Source organism: Panthera tigris, chromosome D3 (genome assembly GCF_018350195.1).
Source record: "Panthera tigris isolate Pti1 chromosome D3, P.tigris_Pti1_mat1.1, whole genome shotgun sequence".
Lineage (NCBI taxonomy): Eukaryota > Metazoa > Chordata > Mammalia > Carnivora > Felidae > Panthera > Panthera tigris.
Window position 1 is genome coordinate 38,719,517 of NC_056671.1, and position 14,031 is coordinate 38,733,547.

General features: G+C 43.1%; 1 protein-coding gene across 10 annotated transcripts in view; it reads left to right on the top strand.

Annotated features, from left to right (window-relative positions):
- The window catches only part of EPB41L3 (erythrocyte membrane protein band 4.1 like 3), a 146,755-nt gene extending 136,228 nt beyond the window's left edge, over nucleotides 1–10,527 (top strand). For 5 of the 10 annotated variants that reach the window (XM_042961820.1, XM_042961825.1, XM_042961822.1 and 2 more), the window contains 9 exons: nucleotides 2,474–2,548; nucleotides 2,919–3,008; nucleotides 5,213–5,335; nucleotides 5,962–6,345; nucleotides 7,162–7,293; nucleotides 7,797–7,895; nucleotides 8,322–8,402; nucleotides 8,673–8,789; nucleotides 10,002–10,527. In XM_042961820.1, coding sequence (XP_042817754.1) covers nucleotides 2,474–2,548; nucleotides 2,919–3,008; nucleotides 5,213–5,335; nucleotides 5,962–6,345; nucleotides 7,162–7,293; nucleotides 7,797–7,895; nucleotides 8,322–8,402; nucleotides 8,673–8,783 — 1,095 coding nt within the window. In that variant the 3' untranslated portion in view covers nucleotides 8,784–8,789; nucleotides 10,002–10,527. The remainder of the gene's footprint in view (nucleotides 1–2,473; nucleotides 2,549–2,918; nucleotides 3,009–5,212; nucleotides 5,336–5,961; nucleotides 6,346–7,161; nucleotides 7,294–7,796; nucleotides 7,896–8,321; nucleotides 8,403–8,672; nucleotides 8,790–10,001) is intronic. The other 5 variants (XM_042961824.1, XM_007089477.3, XM_007089480.3 and 2 more) reach the window with 2 other exon arrangements.
- The last annotated feature ends 3,504 nt before the right edge of the window (nucleotides 10,528–14,031 follow it).

The following is a 14,031-nucleotide window of genomic DNA, read 5'->3' on the forward strand; positions in this document are numbered from 1 at the left end:
GTTAATGGATCAGTAATAAGCATTAAATAACGAGTCTTGAAACAAAAGCACATATAAGGCGAGGTTATATGTGGAGCAGTCGATGACAGTATCGTGACCAGAGGCTCACAGAAGTCTTAACCGTGTATTTCCCACAAAATCAGTGGTTCACTAATTCACTGTTCATGGTGATTTCATTGAACATGATTACCGGGAATAACTAGAATCGGCTCTATTTGTGCATTTGCTTGCTTTCTAGTCTACCCTTGCTACTCAGGTCTTGCATGGGCTTCAATTTGGGCCAAAAAAACAACCATACACCATGACCATCTATTTACAGATAGGGGAAAGTTCTCTTCATTCTCTGAATCTGACTTCAGTGACCCAGGCCTTGGGGGTAACTCTAAGTGCATATTAAATTTGCCCACAGGAAAATTTTAAAATACTGATGCCCAGGATCTATGAAATCAGAGTCTGGGGGCACCTGGTTGGCTCAGTTGGTAGAGCATCCTACTCTTGATCTCGAGGTCATGAGTTCAAACCCTGCTCGGGGCGTGGAGCCTACTTTAAAACAAAGGGAGGCGGGATCAGAGTCTGATTTAGTCTGAGCTGCACCCTTTATCATTTGAAACCTCTCCACGTAATTCTAACGGAAAGCCCCGTTTGAACAACCCTGGCCCAGGGAGAAATGAGGGTTACGGCTCTACAGAAATCCCTAATCCCCTCAAAGTGAGTAGCACCTCTGTACGTTTTGCACGCCAGTAAACGCCTTATTTCCCAATTATGATGTAACGATGAATGTTTAAGTAACGAAACAAAACGTTTGGGGTACACAGCTGTGACTCTGTTCTGACCCATATTAAAAGTAAACATTTTGATTCTTTTTTTATGGGCATCTCTTCACTTGTCTTTAGCCGAACTAACTGAATTGGGGTTGACCGTATATATAGGATTTTATTTTAAGATTTATCCCCTTCATGTTACCCTTTTCTCTCAGTGGACATACGCAGTCCCGAACACAGATAGTGTTGATACATTCAATTAAAGACAAAGACATTTTTGAAATTAGGTGATGTCAGATAACAGGATATGCTGAAAACCACTGTTTTCCTGCTATTATTGGGTTTTTTCAGGCTTTCATCTTAGGAAAATAATCTTTAGTTCAGTGACTATAATTAGAGGCCTAGCAGTGGTATTCTGAAAAGTACCTATAATTTTGACCTTTCCTTCCTGTTTCTTATTTCTCTATGAAAAAGAGGCTACAATTGAAAGTGAAACAAACCAGAAATCCATATTTTATGATTCCACAGAGTACATTTTGTCTTTTCCAATACCTTTCTCCAAAATGGGACAGGATAGGGACTTTTTTTTCCCTTTGAAAAATCTCTTACTTGTTCCTCATCGAAAAAGGAGCATAGGAGAACGGTGCTGTCAAAATCTGTCAGTAGGTCCTCCAGGAGAATATTCCAGAGGCTCCCTTACAATCTCTTATAGGCAAACTTAAATGCAGTACTGACAGATTTGTACAGACGTGGACATATTAAATAGCTCTCACTAAATTATATTGTTTACAACAATAGGATTTACTTTAAAAGTTCCGTTCTCCTAAAAACTTTGAGCTTTCTGTTATTATTTGTTATATTACTCTTACTAAATACCTTTCTCTCACTGCTGCATGGGGTAGTATACGCTATGCATAGAGATAGGCTCAGTGGCTAATACATTGCCACTTGAATTATTCCTATCTAATACTAAAGAAAGGAACAAAACGTAGATGAAAGGAAAAAGCTAGTGGCTAACATAGCCTATCACTTCAGCGTTTCTTAATGTTGTTACAGGTTAAAGAAAGCAAGATCTAAAGTACTTACTTTTTACCGAGATCTTTTGAAGTGGACTATTTAAAGTCATTCACCATCTTATAGGAGTTCCAGTCAACTTTTGAGTTCACTTTGTTTATTCGTGGAATAGTAAAGAAAGCCATGTAGGTCTGACAGGGTTTGCTCAGAGTAGTCGCTGATGCGGTGACCCGTGTGCATTATTTTGCCTGGGATTAAGCAGCACTTAAATGGGGAAGACAGTCCAGGATTTGTCCGATGTAAGAGTGAGGATTTTTGTTCCTCACTTAATTTTTTTTTTTGATCTTAATACTTCCTCTCACTCCTCGCTGGTGCAGTTTTGCAGAGGACTGACCTAGACACTGTTCAGATGCCAAGGAGCTCTTTCTATTGCTTGCGCGTGTTTTGTGTTTCTAGAACTAGAAAACGTGTGAGCCCTACGCTAGTGTTTCGGAAAAGAATCTGTTACTTTTTGGAAATAATTCTTAAACTTGGAGATGGTTTCAGACCGTTTTTCAAATTCATAAACAATGATTCGCTTCTTCAGAAAGAGATGAATATTATATGTACAACACAATCAAAGAACTCTCTTCCTAACTTGCCTTTTTTGGAAACTGTCTACTTCCTCTTCTCCAACCCAACCCCCTTTATTCAAACAGACCGAAGAAGAAAGAGAAATTTCTGAGAAAGTTATATTTTTGCAGCAAGAAAGCTCTCCATTCCTTGAGTCTCAGGTAAAAAACAAACATAAAGGGATTTCCCAGGAGGGAATTGCTCTTCAGATTTCAGTGTCATTAAAGTGTTTTTAGTTTTTATTTTCCTTTTTAAATTGACCTTAAAACTAAGGTAGGTATATCATTTTTGCTTAGATTCTGGGGAGGGGACAAAGGAATTTTCTTACCATTTTCGCTACCAGCCATCATTTCTTTGTGGCTTTTGTGCCTAGGTGATTATATCTGTGTATGGCCAGTGAAGCATTATAACTCTGCTTTCTAATGATATTATTGGGGCTTCTTACTGTCTGCTTTACCCATAGAGTGATACTAATTTAGATGACCTTGACTGATTTTGAAAGTTCTGAACTTTTATTGGTTTTCCCACTAGCCGAGTATGATAAAGAAAATGCAGGAAGGAGACGCCGCGGTTACCTCTCGTCAAATCATTTTCCAGAAAACTGTCCCATCGACCCTAGAGGTTATTTTTCAATTCATTTCATTTAATCCAGCACCAACATGTAGACTGATCTGTAATTGTTTTTTTCCTAAGGCACACACATTTCCAGATTCAAGTTTTCAGAGTAAGACAGACCAGAAAGTAGAAAACACTGTAGTTTAAAATGTAAACCAAGGCGCTCAGCTGCCCCTGGTGTGATTTTGCTTCCCTCTGTGATCTGTAAGACTAGTCAACTGCCCGGCCTCATCCTTGTAGCCTTCTCTCTTAATTTTCACTTCTTCTGTCGTATTGGAACTAAGACTAAGGAGAGTGGCAAAGAAACTATTCACACCATGAGCTTCAGTTGTAGATAAGATTGGACCACCATGACCTATTTATAAGAGGCTCCAACAATGCCCCCAACTATAGTCCCTTGACGACCGGCGCACTCAGTATTTATCGGATAGTAAGTGCTATGGTAGATTTGATCTCCTGTATATATAAGGAACTATAATTTACAAACATGAAAAATGATAATCACAGAAATTTGTGGAATGCTGGCAAGTTCTTTGTGAAAACAGCAGATACGACGCACAGTGTTCTAGTTACCATGGAAAACTGTCTTTTTGTGTCCACACAAGCTAAATAACCTGTACAACACCTTCAGTAACGTCATTCAATTTTGAAATCTAAAATGATGAGACGCTTAGCATAAGGCCCGGTATATTCTTGCAAAAATTTACCACCAAGTTATGTTCCTATTTAAAGAAACCTGAAATTGCAACTCTACGTGCAGACTGTGTTCCAAGCTGAAGGTTAGAGTTTGTAAGTTTCAGATAAGAAGAGATTTGCAACCAGAATTATTAGATAATAACACCAGCCCTGTGCAGTCACATCACAATGTAGCTTTTGCCCTGGTTTCTTAAAGGATTCTTATTTTAGAAATGAGACCATCAGCATTTCTAATTTAGCTTTTATATTTCAAATATAGGGCACAGAGGATTGGGTTATTGTAGACAAAGTACCCACTGAGGTAGTTGATGGTGATTCGAAAAAGATTGTGACTTACAAGGTGGTGACCGTGAGCAGTAGAACCGGAGACATCCCAGCCGATCTGTTGAGATCTGGTGCCATTGAAATGCAGAGCTTCGAGGACTTGGCCCGGGAAATGCAATTGAAAGGAGAAAGCAAACAGAAAATATACACTCTAGGAAAATCCTACGACACCGTATCCGGCAAGATCGTAACCATGACTGGAAAGGCCAAGGAGGGGGAGAAGGCAGTACAGCCCTGCGGTCTGGAAGCCCTTCAGAAAGCGGACAGAGCGTTGTCGGAGTCGGTGAAGATCATCCCGGTCACGGCCGATTACGAGGTCCTGGACGTCGCCCCCGATGAGAAATCCAGGAGAGGACCCGAGGTGCACACCCCCAAGCGGAAACTGTCCGAATCGCTGGCTCCCATCAAGGAAGCCGATTCCCAGCGGCCGAGCCCCGAAGAGGACGAGCTCCAGAGAGCCCCGGGGCCGGGCCGGGACGCAGCGCCCCACGCCGGCCCGGAGGGCGCGCGCCCGGGCAGGACGGAGCCAGCGACGGAGGGCGAGGTCTTGAAAGTGGGGCTCTTTGGTCCCAGGAGGAAGAGCCTGTCCGAGTGGAGATACTCACAGGAACCGGCCTTCACCGTGGCCACTGCTCATTACGTTACCGAGTCCTCCTCATCTCGAGTTGTGGTAACCAGTGCCTTTCCCTTGGACCACCGTTTCAGATTCCAGCATGACGTTTTTTTTTGAGGCACTGCCCTTCCACCCTAAACTTTTCTGTTCTTCTCGCTGTTTGGCTTTTTGTTGAGAGCCGCCAACCCAAGCTTTTTAAGTTTTGTCATGGTTAGATCAACACTGCAGTCCAACGTAGGCGTTAAAACACTTGCCGTTTTATTTCCAGCTCCCCGATCCCGAGATGTGATAGTGCTGCTGTGGCTTGCAATGAAGGGAAAATGGTCTGCTTAAACCAGCACCGCCCATGTCCTAATAACTCTCTCTGCTTTACCAAACAAGAGCTCATGGTCACCTCAATTTGCTATTTTATTTCCCATTCTTTTCTGTTTCCCAACTTTGTCTGGTAGATTCCCTCCTCCCCCCTCCCCCCCCCCCCCTTCCTCCCTTACAGTTTTGTCTAACCGGCTGTGAATGTGAATGTGCCCGCCTATGTTCCTGTCTCTGTGCTTGACTGTCCGTTTCTTTGTTCACCCAGACTAAACAGTCTTCTGCCGAAAAGCTCATGGATGGCTCTGAAATCTTCAGTTTATTAGACTCTGCGAGAAAACCAACGGAATTCATAGGAGGGGTTACTTCTACTTCTCAAAGCTGGGTTCAGGTGGCCAGTTGCTTCCTCCTTGGTGTTCCTGACTCTGCCCATTTGCCTTTCTTTATGCCTCTTGGCTGTGTGCGTGCAGTGTGTGTGTTTTGCATCCCAGGGGCTTTGCCTTAAACGCCTCAGAGGTGTCGTCGGTTATTTTCCTTTGTGTCTGCCTGGCATAGCTGTCGTGGGCCTTTAGCCCCACCAGTAGAACATGCTTCAGGTATTCCAAAGGCAATCGTGTTGAGAAATTGTAATTTGCATTTAACTTTTTAAGCATTTTATGCTCTCTGTTAGGTCTAAGAAAGCTGCCAGAATCCATGGGAGTGTGCTGCAATGCTTTCATTTTGTTTTATTTTAATTGCATTTTATACTGCGTCCCGTTTCTTTTGCGGCTATCCGGACATAGCACAGGCTTGAGGGCGTGTGTGTGTGTGTGTATGTGTCGGGGGCAGGGGGCACGCATCAAAGATTCTGGCAGGAGGAATGAAAGCTAATTTATGTTTTGTATAAGCGTTTCTGGTCATAAGCACTTGACACTGGCTTTAGGCGTCCTGGCGAGTGGCTGCATTTGTTTTTATTCTGGTTTTTTGACCCTCGGTTTATGGAAAGTCACACTGACCCTGCAATCTTTTCCCATGCAGAAAACGGAAACCAAGACGGGGCCCAGCAAAACAGAGCCGGAAACAAGCCAGCACCCCCAGTCACTTAGCACCGAGAAGGTTGTGCAGGAAACCGTGTTGGTGGAGGAAAGACATGTCATGAATGTGCATGCGAGTGGGGATGCTTCTTACGCAGCTGGAGAGGATGTGGATGCTGCGGCACAGGCAGCATCTGCTGATGCTTCTGGCTTGAAAGGGAAGGAGGGCTCTGCCCTGACAGAGGGGGCTAAAGAGGAAAAGGGGGAGGTGGCTGGCAAAGCTGTCCTCGAACAGGAAGGAACGGCCACTGCTTCCCATGAGTCAGAGGAGGAGCAGAGTGCAGCAACCCACGTTTCTGAAACTTGGGAACGAAAACCTCATTTCGAGGTAACTAGTAGTTGATGTTCCTTTCAGCACTAACGTAAAACTGATAGGTGTGGGAGTCCCCAAAATTTAGTTAAGCATCAAGATGGAGCTAAGTTGAATTTTCGACCTTTTCCAAATGCAGTTTGTTTCTCCTCTTATATCCCTCTTGCATGGCAATCTCAGGAGTCTCCATGCTGGTTTTCATCTTTGGGGTCACGTGCATACACATTTAATGATTATTCATAACGTGTAGTTCCAGGAAATGGTTTCTACCTTTGCTGTAATTACTGTAATGGGCAGTAAACCTGGGGACTGCGTGGCCAACAAGAGCATAGAACATTTGATCAATCTTCTTTTTTTGGTCAGTGTACTTACCCAGAAACTGTGCTTGCCCAGGTGCCAAATGCCAGAACTTTGTTCTTTATCTCTCCCGAGATTCCTGAATTCTATGCTGTTGGAGGTTCTTAATGTCTTAGCATCCATTCCTTTTTTCTAAGACGTTATTAAACAGAAGGCTGATTGATTATTTTTGATCTATCTATGCAGTAGAGGAGGGGGAACACAAAAACAGTTTTTTAAACATTTCCTTCAAAATGCCTTCCTTTACCTGGAACATCCCATGTTTAAAAAAAAAAAGAAAACTAATCCTAAAAGACTGACATCTATTTGGTGTCTGCCTCATTCCTCAACTTACTCTCCCCATGTAATACATAAACATTTATTTCATACTAACCTGTGCTTATACATATCCACTGGGGGGCGGGGGGAGGGGAGAAAACCCAAAAGCGTGCCTTTGTGCAAACTGTAATAGCCACTGCCTACTTCTCATTGGTACAGTCATCAACTGTGAAGACAGAAACCATCAGCTTTGGCAGCGTTTCACCAGGAGGAGTAAAGCTAGAAATTTCTACCAAGGAAGTGCCGGTAGTTCACACAGAAACGAAAACCATAACGTATGAATCCTCACAGGTAAGACGGTCTGTCGAGGCCGGAGCCCTGGCACCTTGTTTTGCCGCATTTACTGGCTTGCTGCGTTTAAGTATAAGTACGTGATGCTTAATGTGCCGGACTTAGAGGGCCCAGTAGCCAAGCTGTGTCTATCAGGAGCAATCATGGTGCCAAGCATAACTTTATTACCGAGCAAAAAAAACATCAGGTGACTTTAAGCAGGTCTTCCTGTATCTCACAATATAGAACAAGGCTCAGGAGCCTATCGCCTTAGCCACAGGTCAGGGAAAATAGCAGCAGCTCAGGCAGACACGACTCACCTTTCTGAAGTCCCGGTGTTTTAAGGATGGTTCCCTCTGGCTGCCTTGGGTTGCGTCGTACCCATAGCCAGAGCTCCTGTGTGCTGACTGAACAGCGCGGTGGTCGTGAGAGACAACTCGGTCATCCTAATGCCCTGAGCTAACACAGCAGACCTCTGGAGAGGTCAGCGTTTGAGTGCGGTGTCTGTTCCTCTGCTCGCACAGGTCGATCCAGGTGCCGATTTGGAGCCGGGTGTGCTGATGAGCGCACAGACAATCACATCTGAAACCACCAGTACCACAACCACCACCCACATCACCAAAGTAAGTGGGGCGGGAACAGGTAAAAGGAAGGCATTCACACGGAACTTCTTCCCGGTTGAGCTGCACAGGCCCAGGGTTCTGTGAACATCAGGAGCCCGCGTTGCGCTCTCTTCACCCAGTCTCTGGGGCATTTGTCCTTAGGTGCTAGTTTCTGTTGAGGAATATGCATCCCAGTACCTTTTGCTTAACACAGAACTCCAGCGCTTAGCACGTGGTAGGTGTTCCAGAAGCACCGGCCAGCCTCACCCCCAGAACTGCATTCCAGGCTCACGTCTGAAATTAACCATTTTAAGTAATTGCCAAAGAATCGTTTCCGTTCTTAATGATGTTACTGAAAACCCTGTTAGCGTTTTCTCCCAATTCCCCCATTGAACAATGACTGTTCCTCCAGTGAGTGAATTTCTGACACTTGCCTGTCCCTTGCAGACTGTGAAAGGAGGCATTTCAGAGACGAGGATTGAGAAGCGCATAGTCATCACAGGAGATGCGGACATTGACCACGATCAGGTAGTGTGGGCGAGATGGCAGAGCCCCTGGCAGAGAAACAGAGGGGGGTCAGCCGCACTCTTCCCAGCGTTGTTCTTTTAGTCCGTCAGGCGGTCTAAACCGTTTTCGGAATTAACTTTCCAGTGTGCAGCCTACAATTCCTTTTGCAGTCATTGTACCTCATTTGTAAATGACGTATATAGATCTAGCTCCTCAGCCTCCACCTTGCTACTGATCATGCATGTTCCACCTCCTTTTTGTCTTTGCCCTTCTGTGATTTCCTGGGGATAGGCTCTGGCTCAGGCAATTAAAGAGGCCAAAGAGCAGCACCCTGACATGTCAGTGACCAAAGTAGTGGTCCATAAAGAGACCGAGATCACACCGGAAGACGGAGAGGATTGACCCCAGGTAAGAGGCGACGCTGATTTTCTAGACTTGGCCTTGGCTGGCATGTAGCATGGGACACTTCCCTCTCTCCTTCCCCTGCCTCCTCCTCTCTCTTTCTTCTCTCACTGGCATTTTGCAGGGCTGCTCACCAAGGGGATGGAGAACTGGTTTACAGGCGCTGGTTTGTTTCACATTTGGGGGCTCCATACTGTGGACATTTTGCATATTCTGCCAGTTAGAGGATCAAGAAAGAAGCAGTCTTTGCGTGCATGTCCTCGACTGGTGTTTCCTTTTCATCCATGCCCTGGACTCTTCATTATCCAAATTCAAAAGGTCAAATTTGATTTCACTTGCCATGTGGCCTAAGTAGAACTAAGGCCATTTTGTTCTGAGACGTATAATTTGTGTGTTCCAAATACTCAGAAAATGTACCCCTTTCTCCTTTGGACAGAAAACTTATCCCACTTATTGTAAGCTTTCTCTGCAGCTATGTTTGCTTATGCTCCTATTTATGCTCTCGTTTTTGCTTTGTTTCTTACTTTGAAACCCAGGCATTCACTTCCATGTTGGATGTCTTGTGTTTTCTGTATTCTTTGGGATGCCTTTTTTGCTTCTTAGTATAGCATCGTGCCTCGGGAGGAGGCAAAAATGCAGTCTTGTTTCCTACTTTTCTGCAGAGACCGTGTGCATGCCTTTTCAATGGCCGTTTGGCTCGTATCGTGAGCAGATAGCATCTTGTGCTTGCGCACAGACGTGTTAGACACACTAACCCACCGTGCAAGGACTCCCAGGCCCTGACCATCCCCAGAGGGCTTGGAATGCCGAATGCAACAGTTGCACTACTTGCACACTTGCTTACGTGATAGAAGTCTCTTGAACACTTCACGTGTATAAAGGAAATAAGGAGGTTCTCTACCACTGCTTTAGGGCATAGAGGTTGATGAGTGGCCTCTCAAAGAAGATAATGCAAAGGTCACTCATTACGTTCAAACGAGTCCTATGACCTGGAAGACAGAGAGCAGAAAAAGGTTTCTTCAGTGAGCTTCCGCCACGTGGGTGACGTTGTAGTTATTTCAGAGAATGCGGGTCCGTGACTTAGGCTGGTATTTTACAGTATCTTGACAAAAAGTGCATTTAATAACCTGCCTGCACGATAGGTGTTTTGTGGCCTTCATCTGAGGAAGACTCTCGGGTGTTTTCCAGGGAGTAACTGATCAAATCTCTTTCCTACAGGAATAACTTAGCCTGCACATGAATCCAGTCATGCAAACCATTAGGAAAACCAGAGCCTATATGGAGTCCCCTCTTCTAACCCAACTGACTTGTATCTGCCCATGGAAAATTTCAATCCGGAAGAACTGACCTTGACCGTTAACAAAGACACTGGCAGAGAGATCTTCCCATAATAAAGCAATCCGAATCAGCATCACGAAACTGATATTGCATGAAGCAACGATAAAATTACAAAAAGAGTAGCATTTTTAATTTCCACCAAGTGTCTAAGTTTTCAGCTATACCTGCACGTTCATAACCAACAATATAAACCGTGATCTCATGTAACACATAAACAATCCATGCCTTTCATAGTTTATCCAAGTCTAAACAAAACTGCAGTTTCTTAGGTGACAGATCTTTTGTTTACAGACAGACGAAGATGACCCTAAAATGCTAGAAGCTGTCTAGGTCCGATGTGTCAGGTTTATCCCAGATTAGATGTGCCAATAACCGAGTTTATTCAGTAAACAACTTGGATCTTGTACTTGTTTCACCTGGTTTTATTACTCCGCCCGTAAACAGCAACGACTCCCGATCGTCTGGAAATATTTAATGCTTACAATCCTGCTTTGTGTATCTGACTTAATCCGTTACCGGGTAGTACTGATTTTAGCATATTAATGTGAAATTTCTTCCTCGTTCGCTTTGGTCTGCGTCCAATCCGGAAAGCTTCCAAGAGTTCCCTGACAAGTCCTAAATATATGTGAATTGTCACTATTTGGGGAAGAAAATCTGTATTTTTGTTAGTTTACAATATTATGAAATTTCACCCCAGAAAAACCTGTTGGGCTTCTGATGCTTCGTTTTCTTTCTTCGTTCCTTCTTCCTTGTGTTTTTTTAAGTTGATTTTTTTTTTCTTTTACTTGAAAAACAGCGTTTTATTTCCAAATCTGGTCCATATTTACAATCTAGTTCAGAGCCAAGCCTTAAATTGTACAGAATTTCCACTGTAATTAAAGTATTTAGTGTTTAGTTATAAATAGCCTTCAAAAAGATATATTCTCCATTACACTGTCAACTGCATCACACAGCCCATGGTGAATGTATGTTTCTGCATAGCAAAATAAAAATGGTAAATGCATTTAAAGCTCTAATTCTCTGTGTGTAATACTTTCAGTACTGTATATATCTAGCCAAGAGGCAGCATTCGCATGACCTCAAAGGCTACTTCATCTGCATGATAGAGAGCTTGTCTTTTTACAGGACAAAAGGTGTACAGGGTGACACGAGGACGTGTGGACCCCTCCAGGTGTCAGAGATGGGAAACAAGAAACATACACATAAATGTTTGGTTGCCTATGAAGGCCTTAACGAGTACAACCGGTTACCACAGAATCTCATTTTCAAAGTTTTAGGTTTTTTATAAGAGGTTCTCCTATAAACCCCAGTGTTTCTGGGAGCCGTTAATCTACCAGAGAGAGCGAGACCTCCCTCACACCTGCGCCATAGCTGAACAGATGAGCTGGTGCGTCCTGCAAGGGCCCACGCAGCGTGTTCCCACAGTTCATCCACATCAAACTCCTTCATGCCAGGGCCTGAGAGTAAGACTTTTATCACCAACTGCCAATCTAACGCCTGAATGCACTCGCTGGCTGTACGCCATCGGGTCACACTTTACCTAACTTGCTGATTTTTTTAAAAACTTCTATTAAAAAGATTTTCTGCCCCTGAAAATTGTTAGATGTGACCACGCACCTTAGTCTTCATGAGGGGGTCAAATTCTTATCATTTATCTATGAAGAAGTTACCATTTGTCCTTATTGTCAATACTACCTACTCATTTTAGGAACTGAAGCATCATTTTGTGTTTGAAGCTAATCAAAAAATGTGTTGAGGACCATACACAAAAATACAGTGGAATGAAGACCTAAATGTGAGACCTGAAGCCATAAAAGTCCAAAAGAGAACACAGGCAGTAATTTCTCTGACATGGGCTGTAGCAACATTTTTCTAGACACGCCTCCAAAGGCAAGGGAAACAAAAGCAAAAATGAACATTGGGACTACATCAAAATGCTTCTGCACATCAACAAAACTAAAAGACAGCCTACTGAATGGGAGAAGATATTTGCAAATGACATATCTGATAAAGGGTTAGTATCCAAAATATATAAAGAACTTACACAAATCAACAGAAAAAAAAAATCAGATAATCCAATTAAAAAATGGGCAGAAAACATGAACAGACATTTCTTCAGAGACATACAGATGGCCAAAGACACATGAAAAGTTCAACATCACTCCATCGGGGAAATGCAAATCAAAATTACAATGAAATATCACCTTACACCTGTCAGAATGGCTAAACACAAGAAACAGGTGTCGGTGACAATGTGGAAAAAAAGGAACCCTCACGCACTGTTGGTGGGAATGCAAATGGGTGCAGCCATTGTGGAAGACAATATGGAGGTTCCTCCAAAAATTAAAAATAGAATTGCCCTGTGATCCAGTAATCACACTGCTGGATATTTACCCAAAGAATACAGAAACACTAATTTGAAAGTATCTATGCACCCTTATGATTATTGCCGGATTATTTAAAATAGCCACATTATGGAAGCAGCCCAAGTACCCAGCAAGAGATGAATGGGTAAAAATGTGTGTGTGTTCATGCATGTATGTATATATACATACATACATGACATCCATGCACACACACACACACAATGGAATATTACTCAGCCACACACAAAAAAATGAAATCTTGTCATTTGCAACATGGTTGGAGCTAGAGGGCATAATGCTAAGTGAAATGAGTCAGAGAAAAACACCACATGATTTCACCCGTATGTGGAATTTTTTTTTTTAATTTTTTTTTAATGTTTATTTATTTTTGAGACAGAGAGAGACAGAGCATGAACAGGGGAGGGGCAGAGAGAGAGGGAGACACAGAATCGGAAGCAGGCTCCAGGCTCTGAGCCGTCAGCACAGAGCCCGACGCAGGGCTCGAACTCACGGACCGCGAGATCATGACCTGAGCCGAAGTCGGACACTTAACCGACTGAGCTCCCAGGCGCCCCCCGTATGTGGAATTTAAGAAACAAAACAAATGAACAAAGGAAAAGGCAAAACCCCAAAACAGACTCTTAACTATAGAAAACCAGCAGAGCGTTGACACAGGGAGTGTGGGGGTGGGTGGGTGAAAGAGGTGAAGGAGAGTAAAAGTACACTTACCACGATGAGCCCTGAGTAATGTATAGATTTGTTGAATCACTACACTATACACCTGAAACTAATGCGACACTGTGCGTTAATTATACTGGAATTAAATTGTTTTAAAAATTATAGGAAGTTGAAATTTTTGGAGAAAAATTAATACTTTTTTGATAGGAGAATGGTCCATAGCCTCCCAAAGATGACTGCACCCAGTCTGCTTAGTTTATATCCATCAAGCTGTACCCATGTTAGCGGTTTGAATCTTAATTTTTTTACTCAAGTGCAAATGACATAACGTTGTGTTAGTTTCAGGTGAACAACATAATCATTTGACATTTGTATATATTGTGAAGTGATCATAATAAGTCTCGTCAACATGCATCACCATACATAGTTACAAAGTGTTTTTTTCTGGTGATGAGACCTTTTAAGATTTACTGTCTTGGCCACTTTCAGAGAGTCAGTACAGTTTTAACAATAGTCGCCGTGCCATCCGTGTTCACTGTTTAAAACCACACCTAGTGTTTTCGTGTTCCTCTGTCCCCAGCAATAAGTGCTTATCCATTTTCGTAAGATTATACATTATTAAGGTTTCTTTTCCTTTATTATGCTCATAGTTTTTCTAGCCTGCACCCACTATTATGTGGGGGTTCCAAAAACACTCCCACATTCTGGGATATTTATGACAGCAGTGCCCCACGGCCAGTACCAAAATCAGTACCTGCTTATATTGCTTGATAACAAATCACCACACAATGAGCAGCCTAAAATAATGCGAGTTTATCATCTCTCGGTTTCTGTGGTTCAGGGGTCTGGGCATGGTTTTACTGGCT